The 14,094-nt window shown below is 36.2% G+C and overlaps 2 protein-coding genes across 4 annotated transcripts; both read right to left on the bottom strand.

The window, feature by feature from the left end:
• Positions 1–908: 908 nt before the first annotated feature.
• On the bottom strand, positions 909–8,431 carry LOC103455013 (ribonuclease J-like). Of its 3 annotated transcripts, none has more exons than XM_008394604.4 (17): positions 8,069–8,431; positions 7,370–7,592; positions 6,903–7,026; positions 6,527–6,583; positions 6,072–6,263; positions 5,916–5,993; positions 5,378–5,560; positions 5,180–5,260; positions 4,450–4,515; positions 4,257–4,349; positions 3,716–3,841; positions 3,308–3,421; positions 3,063–3,158; positions 2,884–2,981; positions 2,288–2,790; positions 1,494–1,930; positions 909–1,402 (listed from the first exon to the last, which is right to left on the bottom strand). In XM_008394604.4, the coding sequence occupies exons 1-17, from the start codon at positions 8,253–8,255 to the stop codon at positions 1,307–1,309; spliced, it is 2,754 nt and encodes a 917-aa protein (XP_008392826.3). In that variant the 5' UTR covers positions 8,256–8,431; the 3' UTR covers positions 909–1,306. The 3 variants fall into 3 exon arrangements, with proteins under 3 accessions (XP_008392826.3, XP_008392827.3, XP_070667740.1); XM_008394605.4 differs by having other exon boundaries at positions 6,917–7,026; positions 8,069–8,415; XM_070811639.1 differs by lacking the exon at positions 8,069–8,431 and having other exon boundaries at positions 7,289–7,469.
• Positions 8,432–9,651: 1,220 nt separating this feature from the next.
• On the bottom strand, positions 9,652–12,531 carry LOC103455012 (cycloeucalenol cycloisomerase-like). Its single transcript, XM_008394602.4, has 8 exons — positions 12,399–12,531; positions 12,143–12,285; positions 11,852–11,935; positions 11,431–11,472; positions 10,882–10,992; positions 10,620–10,811; positions 10,185–10,282; positions 9,652–10,090 (listed from the first exon to the last, which is right to left on the bottom strand). Exons 1-8 carry the CDS (start codon positions 12,403–12,405, stop codon positions 9,898–9,900), a joined length of 870 nt encoding a protein of 289 aa, XP_008392824.1. The 5' UTR covers positions 12,406–12,531; the 3' UTR covers positions 9,652–9,897.
• Positions 12,532–14,094: the final 1,563 nt, after the last annotated feature.

Consider the following 14,094-nt stretch of genomic DNA (forward strand, 5'->3'; position numbering starts at 1 on the left):
TTTGGAAGCTAGAATCCGCACATTTACCATTGGGCCATTGTAAAGAAAAACTATTGGAGAGACCATCTTTTTAAACTATAATTATAAGCCACATGATGTGACGGTTAAACATTTAAAGAATGAATCTAACCATCAATTGCCACATCATGTGATTTATAAAATATAATTTAAAATAACGGTTTTTCTAGCATCACCCGATTGTATAACATGTGATGAGAAGACTCTTTTGACATGCTTATAAAAAAGGGAACTTTAACGAAAAGCACCTGGTACTGTTCACTTTAACGAAAAACCACATTTTTACACTAAAAAGTCAATCATGTTACTATTTATTTTACCCTTTATTTTGTCCTTATCATTAAAACTCAAAGTTTTTAAGCCCTTTTCATTAGTTTTCCTTATAAAAAATGAGACCCGTGCATTAGAGATTATCCTAGATGGAAGAGATTCTCGTTGATTAAAAAAAAATGAAAGTGCAGATTATACATGTTATACAAGAACAATATTGTTTTTCTTCCACGCGTTGTGATGCAAAATTCAGTTGTCATTTATCCAGATTGATCCATAAAGAATACTAGTTTAGTCAAATCCTTCATGTCAAACTTATTAAATTATTCTTTGATGACCTGTCAATCATGAGCAATTATCTTTCTTATTAAAGTTTTTAATTTAATTGGTGATGATAATAAACACGAACATCGACTCAGAATTTGAATTTACATCCAATAATTTTTTTTAACATAAGAGATATTTTACATTAAATTTATTTGAACTACAAAGAAATTTTTTTTTGAATTTAGGTGCTTAGAGGGAACACATTACTTTAACCAACCTGATTAAGTTTAGATTTGCAATTTAATCATATGATAGAATCAGAAGAATATATTACAAAATCAACTAAAAAAGCATTAGAAAATTTTCCTACATTCACCATTTCATAAAATAAGAATATAAATATTGAAGGAAGATAAGGTATAACAAACATTTTCATCAAAAGCGCTTTTAGTTATTTTAAAAGCACTTCCAAACAAGTCCTATAACGCCAAAGATATCTTCCCGCTACAAAATTTCCACCCTGAGCCTTTGCTTGTACATCTAATTCACTGATATACATGGAGGTTATCAGGGAAATGCTACAATTACCTACTTCACTTTCTAATTTTCAGATCCCTTTGATCTGACAACCATCCACACGTTGAGTCTTGCTGAATTATCATTTGTCTGGCTGTTCCTCGAGCTCTATCGGATTATGTTGTTTCTCGGGGATTTTTTCAGAAGTTCAGGGAACTGTTTTCGCCTCTAGCGATCATTTTGTTGCCAATTCCTTGGAATCAGACAGAGCTCCATCCATTTCCTCAAAGTATGGCCAACTCTTTCGACTTCTTTTTCCGCTCTTGCTTTCCTGTTCGTGAAGACATTATTTGATTAGCGCAATGATAAAACAAGCACAAATGGAAGACGGAACGCGGGCATTAAGGTGTAGGTGGACAAACCTCATATTTCTGAACCAGGGATGCCCACAGAGATTTGCATTGTCCTGGGCTTCGGTTGATCCCATCGGCCAACAAGTTCCTAGATATCTCTTCCCAGAGGGCCATTCTACCCTTCACAACTTGAAATCTGCTACGCAGTTTCCCGCGCATTGTAATAAGCTTCTGAACTTCGTCAGTCTTCCATTTATTGCGCTTCACGGGCTTTGAAAGATTTGGTATTTCACTGCTTTCAGGACCATCTTTCTGTGGATTTTCCTGTTCTGCAACCAGACCATTTTCATCTTCTACTGATTTGTCACCAGTTGATAACCTAACCATTGCGTTCAAAAAATCCTCTGAATCAGAAGAAAGCTTCTCTGGCTTGGAACTTGAAGTGGCAGAATCTTCCTCAGGCAGGAGTCCTTCGACTTCAATGCCATCATCTTCAAGTACGGACTCTGATGAGAATCATGAGATGAAACAATAAAACATACCCAACATCAATGCCAGAAATCACAACTCCAGGTAAAAAAAAATTTAGATACATCAGATTGACATAGAGGTGATAGTGATGGAAAGGGAAAAACCTACAATACATAATGAAGGGAAAGTTGTTCCATGAATCATGATAATATCGATAGTTACTGCTTAGAAACACCATTTTACGGCACAGTGTTACGTATAATTACTGAATACATGCATATACATGTTTGCACATGTGCATATAGTTGCCGAACATGTTTCTATAAGGTGTCTAAGACATTTGCCCATGTGCATGTGGAGAGAGAGAGAGAGAGAGAGAGAGAATAAATGACCTTCAGTATCTTGTTGAGAGAAGCTCTGCAATGTGTTGTCCTTGCCTTCATCTGCTTGTGTTGTAGTTGACTGACTCGGAAAATGTGTTTTGGCCTTGCAATCATCTGCTTGTGTCCTAGTTGACGGACTCTTAATTTGATGTTGATCATATACTTTCCTCAACTGTGACACCTCTGAACCAACATAAGATTTTCCAGATAGTCTTGCACTGACCTCATCAGCATGAACTGCTGCAGGGTTCTCCATGGCAATGGCAATGACGTCTGGCCTTTTACCACTGTACTTTCTTACCAATTTCCTCAATACCTCAGACACTGTTCTTTCCATGTGAGGAAGAGGACAACTTATGGGGCAGCTTGATAGTGCAGCATGGGCAGCTTTGTAGAGTGCATCAATAAGCTTTCCTTTGTCAAGCCATAAACATCGAGTAGTAATTTTTATCTTCCCTTTTATGCTATTTTCAGTCGAACCATTTACGTTTTGAGGGCGTAAAACTTCCATGCTTAAACCCAAGAAAAGAAGATCAGGATGCTATCATATAGAAATTGCCTTACTAGGAATATGCACGTGTCACTGATGAATCTATGAAACCTACCTGACCACTATTATGCCATCTAAGGCAATTCTTAGTCTCTCGTCAACACAAAGGTCGCTTGATGTGCCAAATGCTTTATCGCCGTCGCTAAACTTCAACTGTAATATAGGACTAGATTATTAGAATTGCTCGATTAACTTATCATAATACACAGATAAAACTTCTCAAGGAACACCAACCTGCAAATTCTCTTTTCCAAGCAAAGTGAAACCATTGGAAAGTACTCTTCTGTTTCGTAAATGAGAAACCCCAAGCATTTCCCCGTTTTTTATAACCTGTACCATGAATCTTTTCTAATTATGACCACAAAAGAAAACTTAAGCTACAATTACACTTACTACATATCATTGGATCATATCATCGTCCAAGGAATTATCAACAGGATAAGTTCCATGAGCAAAACAAGATAAACAGAGTGACTCACAGTGGTGTGATGAATGCCAGTTGATCTCCCAAGCAATTCATGCTCTTTGAGAAACAAGAGTTCTCCATGTATGGGCAGAAAATGTTGCGGCTTCACAATTTGAAGGACTTCTTCCTTTAAAAGAAAATAAGATTTCCTGGTTAAAATATAAAAGATGGAACCAAATGAAAATTGCACATGAAAAGGCATATCAGAATATAAATAATCACTATGGCATTGTAACTTAGTTCTTGAGAAAAGAAAATAAGAAGGTGAAACAAAGAAAGACTACTGTTTTTTTTCCCTAAATAAGAAGCAACAATGTCATATAAAGTTTATCATCACCGTTGAGAAGATTAGAACAAAATCCTATCATATAAAAAAAAATTAGGACCTTTTGAAATTGAAATCTTGAAATAGAAGACTTACCAATTCTCCACGATACCCATGACCAGAAGTGTGCAGCCCCTCATTCTTACCCATCACTATAGTTGACCCAAGATCTGATATGCGGTTTAACATTTTCATTACCCTAGATTCATTACCAGGAATTACCTATAAGGTAAACAAGGTCAAAATAGCCAAACAGATCAATCTCACCATGCAGCAACAGTAGATATCAGAATTCTGAAAAACAGTAGAAATAACTGGAAAAGATTTCCAAAAGATTTAGCTGATGTTCTGCGTGCAACTTCCAGTTTTGGTAATTTCAACTTTGACTAGGGAACAATGTGAATTAAACTTTGGAAAGATTTCTTCTTTCTTTCTTTTTTCAATGAAAAGCTAGATTTGTTAACCATGAGTATAGGAAACTTAAAAGGGTAAAGAAACTATACGTCAATAAACAAACGAAGTTGAGAGCATAAACATTCTTATTCGTCTAAATAAATTTGGTTATGCTGAAAACTCATATAGATGTAATTTATATGAAAAATCAACTGGAGAGGCTTATTAAATCAAGTTTTATTACCTTAGCTGAATACAAAATTATGTCCTCTTTGTTCAGTTTGACGGAATGACTACTTCCGAATGATGCAAGATTTAGAGCAGCACGTGGTTCTGCCTGACACAATAGCATACATCATTTGCCAGAAAAAAGGTCCCGCCAAAGGTTTAACATTATGGAAACGGGCCGCCATAGGAGGGCATCTAGATAAACTTACTTGAGAGCCAGTTGTGACAATCAGCAAATCCTTTGGGGCATAGGAATCAATATCTTCCACTTTCACCTAAATTGATGTAATAATAAATAAATAAAACTTTATAATGAGATCTCGCACTAAAAAGAGGAGAAAAGTGAATAGATGCCATTACTAATTAGAGATCTAAATGATAACCAAGCATAATTCCAATTCCAGCATGAGTCCATCAGGCACCCATTTCCAAATTCCTAAATATAACAACCAGTATGTTTTCTACTATCTCCCCAAAAAGAATGAGATCAATTAATTATCCAGACTAGAAGTTTTGAACTAGAAACATTATACTTCTGCATAATCCAAACAAACTTCAGGTCAAAGTGGAAAGAAGAAAACTTGATAGCTTACAATGCAATCGAGTAATAGAGGATATGGCCCCAAATAGAGTTTACTGGCAAGAACTAGTAAAGGACTTCGAGATAAAACTCATTTAGTTGAAATAAGTTGAATGTAAAGAAGACGCAAGTCAAATTTTCTATTCACAGTTCATTTATGGCTAAAACAGTTTTCGTCAGCCAAATAGAAGCTGATGCTAGCTCTTACTTCTTTAATTGTACTTCCACGTCACATGAAGCAACACAAGATCTCATACGATAAGGACATGCACGCATACCCAGACTTGATGGAAAGGGGGAAAAATTACAGGATCTTCGTCTACCCATGTAAAAGAGAACTAGACAACAGGAATTATTACCAAGGATGATGGATCAATTGGTGCCTTCCCATCCTTCCAAGCTGCATCAAGATATGTCCTTAAGGACATACCAACAAATACCTAACAGATCATAATATAGCACTTAGAAACATTTTATCTCACACTATACTAAGGTGGAAGATAATTTAAGGAAAAGAAGCACACTGGATTATGTTGGATAAAGTCATAAGAACCTACCAACTTTCTGCCAGTGAAATCAGCAGCAGCTTTCACGCTTCCAAGTCGGTGTATGTTTGAAGCAAACTGAGTAGTAATAACCCTCCCTTTCGCAGCTGAAATATGCTTCAACAGTGCATCTGCCACAGAAGATTCACTTGTCGTCCTTCCAGGTGAGAGTACGTTTGTAGAGTCACTCATCATCTGACAAAAAAATGGGCAATAATTGATACCTTCATTTTTTCCTCCATGAAAAACAGTTTTAAATCTTGACCAAAAATGTGGTTTACAAGATATTTTTTAATTCTTCAATGTACGAACTACGTGCACAATTCATGTATACTCCATCATTTTGGGGAGATATTTTAGACACAGAATATATAAAATTTGCCATTAATGGTTAGTAACAAATAACAATATGAATTTCATATTCTTGATTTTAACAGCACAAACAATTAAACCCCTATTTTGTCCCCAAGAAAAATGCCAGTTCCACTACCAAGTGAATCCTAAAAATAAGAAATCAGAAAGTATATCATTACTAGACTCAGTGGCAAACCAATGTTACTCCTTCTTTTGAAAGTTCTTCCAAGGCTTCGCGGTCAAAACCTCTACCATCCAATGGTGATTCGTCAATCTGTTTAACAAAATTCATTATTAAGTTTGAGAATTTAATCAAAGAAGAGAAGATGCTATACAGGTACGAAAATGTTACCTTCCAGTCCCCAGTGTGAAGAATTGTCCCATCAGAACAGCGAAGAACTAATCCACAACAGTCAGGAATAGAATGTGTCACCCGAACAGGCTCAATCTCAAATGGTCCAGCCGTAAATTTCCTCTTTGTTCTAAATGTCCTAAGTCTAGATGGAACAAAGATCCCGTGTTCCTTCAGACGTTTTTTGATAAGCTGTTGAAAAGAACAATATCAACTTTTTGAAAATTATTCTAACACCAAAATTTTTGAAAACCCCAGAAATTCAAGAGGACAGGCATTCTTCATCACAAAAGGATTCATATACATCGACAATATAAGATGCAAAACCCCTAAAAATGGATGGTTAAGAGCTGCAAAGAAAGTACTTTAATATTCCACGGGTGGTCAACATTGTTGAAATTTACACATCGTGAGAGGAACTTTTAGCTGCAGAGTTAAAGTTAGGCAAGAATTACCTCCATGGTAAAGGATGATGCAAATATTGGTGTATTGGGATCCAAAGCTGGGATCACCTGTTTCGAGAAAACATATATATTAACTAAAATCCATGAAGACCAAAATAATAAACTTCCAGCAGATGTTAATCAAAAACTTTGAGGCAAATGCCATATTATACAACTTTTTTAACTAGAACAAACATATACAGTTTAAATTCATCTTAACATAGAAAAGCACCTAGAAGTAAAAGAAACAGCAAAAACTACGTTATGGAATCAGTACTTTTATGATGTTTCTTTCTACAAAGTACAAACATAGAAAATGCAGTAGATTTATATTAAGTATGATATTGAGCCAAAATGGCATTTCCATAGTATCAGAAGGAAACTTTACCCAAGGCAACGCACCAATGTGGTCTTCGTGCCCATGTGTAATAACAATTGCTTCAATTTTGTGGCTCCATTTTTTGATAAATGTGGTATCAGGTATAATCTTTTGGACTCCAAGCTCATCAAAGCTGAAAATACATATAGCATGCATAATCAGAAGAAAAGAGAAGGCAAACAAGGATCACTTTCAGCAGACACTCATAGAAGAAGCAAATACGAATAAGGATCCATTTTTCATGCAAAGCATTTCTTAGTTTTGAATGTATGGAGCAGATTTATCCTTCCATTTATGCTGGTATTACGCAATTTTGTCGATTCTACTTAAATAAACAGAATTCATAACAGTAAAAATGTGGAAAGAAGAAATCTCCTAAGAAAAGAAACTCATACCAGGCAAAAGTACATCTAATTATCACCAAGATACAATCTTTCAGGAGCATAAACAATAGAAAACTAGTCTACTTCACATACTCCGGAAACATGACACCAGCATCAATCAGAATGTAGCGATCATAATTCCCGACCAGCATGCAATTCATCCCAATTTCTCCAAGGCCACCAATTGGTAAAACACGGATTGGCGGGCCCTCTCTCCCTTCATAAAATTGTTCCATCTTTCGTTGAACAGAGTCTTCCATACTTTTCCGAGGCCCTTCCATTCTTCCTGATCTTCTTACATTCGACCTACGTGTTCCTAAATGAATTAAACCAATAAAACAACCATCAATATCATCTAAAAAAATTCGATTGTAAGATGGTAAGATGGAGCCACTAGAATATGCAACCTGTAAGTATTAACATAACTTCTCGTTCGATTTCTTGACAAAACAATCTATATAAAACATATTCATAAGCTTAATGCACATTATATCCAAGTATGGTCACTAAAAAATCAATTTTTTAAAAACAAAAATATAATCTTTTTCTCGCAAATAGAATGCCCGAGAGAGTGAAAACAACCTACAGAGCAAAACTAAACCCTGTTTCGAATTCAAATAACCTGCTTCAAATTCCACAAACCAAACAGAAGAACGAAAACTTTGTTACCCAATTAAACTAAAACATCATTACTAAAAATTATGTTCGCTAAATTTCATAATACTTCCTATTTTCCATTTTCTTCAACTTTTCCAACACAGAAAAGAAAACCCAAATTCTTATTTTAAGTACCTGTAGCAGTAGAAGAGCCCACGGAGCACGAAACGCAGCGGTTCGAGGTTTTCGGCCGCCACAGGAGGCTGTAGGGACAGGGAGAAAGAGCTCCGAGAGCGGCCATTTGGGCGGACGCGCTTCGTTTAAACGGAGCTGGGTAGAAAGAGTGGTAAACAGATAAACCCCCCAAAACCCCTAATTGCATGAGCGTGGTGGTGGACGTTTCGGAGGCCCGAAACGGCGAAACGAAACCCCGGAAATCTGGAGGCTGTTGGGGTTTGCTGAGAAGCGGGAAACGGGAGGAGGGAGGGAGAGTGCAGAGTGGGGAGTGAGGATTTTAGAGGATTTTTGTAGGCTTCTGAAATATCTCTCTTATCATTTTTGGAAGAATGAAGGTGATAAAGCACTCCCACGTGTGAGTGGGTTTTGAACATAAAAATTTAAATTTTGACAGCTTATATGGCATGACACTTTGACATCTTTTTAAGTTTTGTTTTTCAGTCGATATGTCAAATTAAATTATTATTTTATTAAATAAATTATTAAACTAATTAAAATTTAATAAAGGACATTTAAAGTTTAATCAGTAATCTGTTCACCTTCCGTGATTGAAAAGAAGAAAAAAGTAGAATAATTGCATCGATCAACTCAACATTAATTATTATAAATGATTAAACTAATTAAAAATTAATAAAAAAAACATTTGAAGCTGCTGTTGAATTTGATAGCAACCTCTTTTGCTGCCAATCCATGTCATTGCTATATAAGATTTAGCACTTCGTTTGGAGAATATTAGTGTGATCTTTTTTTACGGCTATAGTTGATATATACATTTTGACATCTTCTTTAGAAATGCTCTTAGTGCCTTTTTTTTTCTCTTATTATTATTACCAATTTTCTTTGATTGAAACCAAAATAAATGAACAAATACAAGCGATATTGAAAAATAGCAAGTTTCTATGTACGATCAGTCGCATGTCGCCTTTCTTTCATAAATTTAGGTTGTTAATCACACAATTGTGTGTGCGGCCGCATAACCACTTGGGCTGACGGGCAGGCAATATAATTTGCCATGGAAGAAGAATTTAAACACACAATCTCATATGCATAAATGCTCTTAACCAGCTCAATCACAAATCTCACGCTAAAAAATAGCTAAACTACGTAATGACTGTTTTCGAATGTGAATAACGACTCTGTTGTAAAATAGTGGGTATGTTTGCCCATATGTATATAGTAACCCTTTCACAAGTTTAATAATGTCATTTGTTTGTTTTCTATGTGGTTGCTCTATAAATAGAACACTGCATTTGATCAAATTAGACTTGAAGAGAAAAACAACTAATAGTAATAATATACATCACTTCCTTTGCAATCATTTTGTGTTGGTATGATATTTTGCAACTCGCTTCTGTTCCTAGCAAATGTTATCTCTCTAACTTTTACCTATTTATAACAGACTCCTCAATTATTATCTTTTTCGCATAGATGTTAGCGGTTGGATTTCAATGTGTCAATTTTTGTGGTGAGTGTTTGAAAATTCTAAGCAAGCATTTTCCAGAGAGCAGGACTTGTACTTGCACGAGCTATTCATATTGATGTAGTGGTAAACCGGTAAATTCACATTGGATGAAAATATCCTTGGTGTCAAAAGATATGAAGGTACAACAACACATGCATCATATGAAATAATCTGATACAATTCTTTTTATGTCCTTAAGATTAAAATTACACTCATCCAAACATGGTACGGTAACCATTGCAGCAGCAACTGCAAGAAATCCCTGAGCGTGGTAATCTTCCGGTGTCGGGAAATAACTACAGGTCCCCGGTTGCACAAGCACTAGTCAAATTTGGGCAGCGTGTCCCGGGAACCATGGCAGTCCAGGTTGAAGACACTGTTTTGTTTCTGGAATTGGGACAATAGGTCCCAGAAAGATGCGCCACAGATCTAGTATGATTGTCACCAGCATTGCGGCGCCCAGAGCATCAATGGCCGCTCTAGGCAAGTCCCATGGATCGCCAGGCTTCTCATCGATCCTGTTAACATGAACAAACACGTGTTATGAGCATTCTAAGCGATCCCATATATTTCTGATCAATAACTTGAACCAAAAGGCTGTCTGGTTCTTACCTAAGAAACATGGGAAAGCTAACGATGAAGTATATCGCATAAAACAAGGAACCAACTGTATACATAGACGCCCGGTCCACAAATTGATAGTAAGGGAACTGCACATGGTGAAGGCAAACATCATTGTAACAGCATCTGCTCACATAGCTATCAACGAATCATTAAACTACCAGCATTTCAAAGAATGGAATGCGTAATTATGTATGAGCTTCATTATATCACAAAGGTGTCACCAACCAACAGAGATAGCGGATAAGGCATGCGGGTCAAATGGAATGCCAAGTATAAGGAAGACTAGAGGAACATGAAGAGACATATATATGAACTACAGCATTCTACCTTATCTAACCTAATATATTGATAGGCCACCTTTAGAAAGTAGTCAAAATTTACGAGTAGTTAGATGAAAGATATCATAAATGTGTTGCAACATACGTTAGAAATAGCTACAGTCTCCAGGTATGCGATGAAATAAGAAAAAGCCAAAATCCATGCAGCCTCAGCAACCCATTGAACTTGTTCTGGCCATTCAGCAGTAAAATGGCGTAGTCTGCGAAGTGTTATATTTGATGTGACATGATAAAATAGGAAGCAAACATGTGTGAGAAGGAAGGTAGTGTGGGGTACCTGCACAGATAAAACGTGATTAGAAAAGATAGGTAGTATATTGCAGAGCGTTTCAAGATTTCTAGCTTACATTGTTCATCTTCCATGATGGGAAAGTATACGAAGCTCCCAAAACGGTGAAGAAATAGTGGGTCCAAAAGTAATTCCCAACATAGCTAAAAATTATTATCCACACGCTGGCCTGTTACAGAAATCAAAGTTTGGTTCAGGCTAAGCATAAAGTTATAATACAGATGAGAATGTCATATTAAAGAAAGTGCTAGTAGATCAATTAGTGCAGTAAAGCAGTGAAAAGAAAGGAACCTTCAAATGACAAGAACAAGCCTCACAATGGGAATATTCGTTTTATCACATGCTTTGCAACTCGATAAACAAATGATGAGTGTTTTTTCCAAGATGTTTGATATGATGCATATAAGCACATTATACAAAGTACCAAGAAGAGAAATATCACTGCATTCCAAATAAACGATACGTTCAGAATAACTGGCCGCAAAAGTCATGGATAAATACAAATCACCAAAAGAAAAAAGCTGATAATCCAAATTATAAGTTTCCTTGTTCGAAGACTTTGTCCTAATTATGATATATAATGAATTTTACCCAGGAAAACACTTGCCTTGACCCAATAACGATCCTTCCAAGCCAAGCTGCTATCCGCCTGCAACCATACTCGCAAAAAATTAAACAAAAAAAGAAAAGGTTAGAACATAAACAAACTCTGGCTAATACAATCCAAGCTTCCACTCTACTGCACTAAAAGCTTGATCATACATCGGTTCTATCAGCAAATATTTACTCTCTCTCTCTCGTATATTGGATTAAAGTATTACTAACTTCAAGATAGTAAGAAGTTTGTACTACATGGAATATAATTCGAGGGTGGAAGTAAAAGGGTAGTGGAATTGTAATTTTAACCATCATTCGACAATTGGAAACGAAAATTTTAAACGTTATTCCGGACACCCCATTTAAATTTAAGATGAAAATTGTCTAAAAAAATGAAATTTAAGCTGAACTTAGTAACATTCAAGTAATACCTTCCCGACGAAGAGCATTGGCAACAAAAACGCAGGGACTGCGGAAACCAATCCAATTAGCAAATACTCCAATTCTGTAAAGCTCTGCCGCATACACAGATCAAAAATCCAATTACGAAAACTAATTAGCAAAAGAAAATTGACCAATTTCACCCAAAAAAATCAACACTTTTTCACTACTACGGACTACAAATACATTTCATCAAATAAAGTTTCCATCTTTTCTATTATTTTCATTCATTTTCTTTTGTTATTTTCTCAGTAACCAAACAGATGATACGGAAATCGAACCTCGTAGAGCTTGAAGGGCACGACGATTCCCAAGCAGAGAGTGAGCCAGAAAGGAGTGTAGAGAAGGAAGAAGAGCTCCCCCCATCTCTTGCTTGGATTCGGAGCCAACCATAAACTCGAATAACAATCCGGTTCTTCTTTACCTGCACGCATTGCCAAACACGGGCTTATAAAAAACCCGGATTATAATTCCGATACAGCAGTTCAAAACCCTAATCAATTGAAGTATTTGAATTCGAGTAGTAGCGAACTTTACCGCCCATTTTGGTATTCGGATCTTTAAAACCGGTGGTATTTATTCGGATCGGGGCGGAACGCTGAGGCGGTGGGCGGTGCTTTGAGTGTTTCACCGTCTGAGTGACTAGTGAGAGTCTCCGTCGTGATTGCGCCTAGATATTGCTGCTGTTCTGTACTTGTTGTCACTTGTCGTATTGTGCTGAGGTGGCCGATTGTTTGCTAAAAAGGGTCTGTTGAGTTAGGTATTTACTAATGTACCAGTGGCGTTGAAGAAAATAATCTAATTTGACACTATAACTAGGTCATCAAAATTTGGTGCCAAAATAAATGTAGTAGTTTTATTTTTTAAAATAAGTGAGTGCAGCCAGCCCGGCGCTGCTATTGGCATAACAACCGGTACACCATAGGTTAGCCCAACCCAGTCCTCTCGTACTAGGGTTAGCTCCTCGTAGTTTTCCCTTTAACACCAACGGTAGATAGAAACCGAACTGTCTCACGACGTTCTAAACCCAACTCACGTACCACTTGAATCGGCGAACAACCGAACCCTTGGGACCTTCTTCAACCCCAGGATGTGATGAGTCGACATCGAGGTGCCAAACGACTCCGTCGATAAGAGCTCTTGGGAGTCATCAGCCTGTTATCCTCGGCGTACCTTTGATCCGTCGAGCGAGAGCCCTTCCACACGTAAATGAGAGGTCTTAGGCTCAAATCTGGTATATAGCGAATTCGATACCAAATTAGATTGTTCATTGTATGGCTTAGCCGAACTTCTTTCTCCCCTTAATGTAAAATATATCGTTGTACTATAAAAAAAATAAAAAATAAAACAAAACAAAACAAGTGAATGTAAGTTGTTTGGAGTTGAGTAGGCTAAATAATGACGTACAACCTTAACAACACCACGTTTTGCCAAAATATATCTTTAAGTATGGCTGGTTCAGTATGAGATTTTGAACTGAAATGAGATCCTAAATTAAAATATATCGTTGTACTATAAAAAAATAAAATAATAAAACAAAACAAATCAAGTGAATGTAAGTTGTTTGGAGTTGAGTAGGCTAAATAAAGACGTACAACCTTAACAACACCACGTTTTGCCAAAATATATCTCTAAGTAGGGCTAGTTCGATATGACATTTTGAACCGAAATGAGATCCTGAATCCTGAACCAAATATTTTTGGGGATTTTTCGTTATGGGTTTGGGATTTTTTCGTTTTGATTTGGGAATTTCGGAAATATTTTTAAGTCCTACCTCTGAGATATGTTAATGTGGACCAATCGTTCTTGATTTCATTTCAATTTTCTTCTCAAAGTTTACGAGAGTCCAAGTTCGAATTCCTATCTCAATTACTATAGATTCCTCACAGATATGTACGTTAGTCTATGTTAATTGGATGATGTATCATTTACTTATGTTTTCAGAAGGTGAATTTTCTAGTTAATTTGTTCGTTAAATTTAGGGTAAATTATATAGTACCCTCTCAGGTTTGAGGTCTATTATAACTCTATACAACATTTTTAAAACATTTCACTTTCATACTGCACGTACTATTTTATTTTAATATAATACATTCGTTAGATTTTTCATCAATTGTTCCGTTAAGAGCTGACCTGGCTACCATATTTGTGCCACGTGACAATTTTTTTTTTCTATGAATTTAAAAATAATTAATTAAAAAAAGTATTTAAAAAATAAAAACCCTAAAACCCA

This window comes from Malus domestica, chromosome 14 (genome assembly GCF_042453785.1).
Source record: "Malus domestica chromosome 14, GDT2T_hap1".
Lineage (NCBI taxonomy): Eukaryota > Viridiplantae > Streptophyta > Magnoliopsida > Rosales > Rosaceae > Malus > Malus domestica.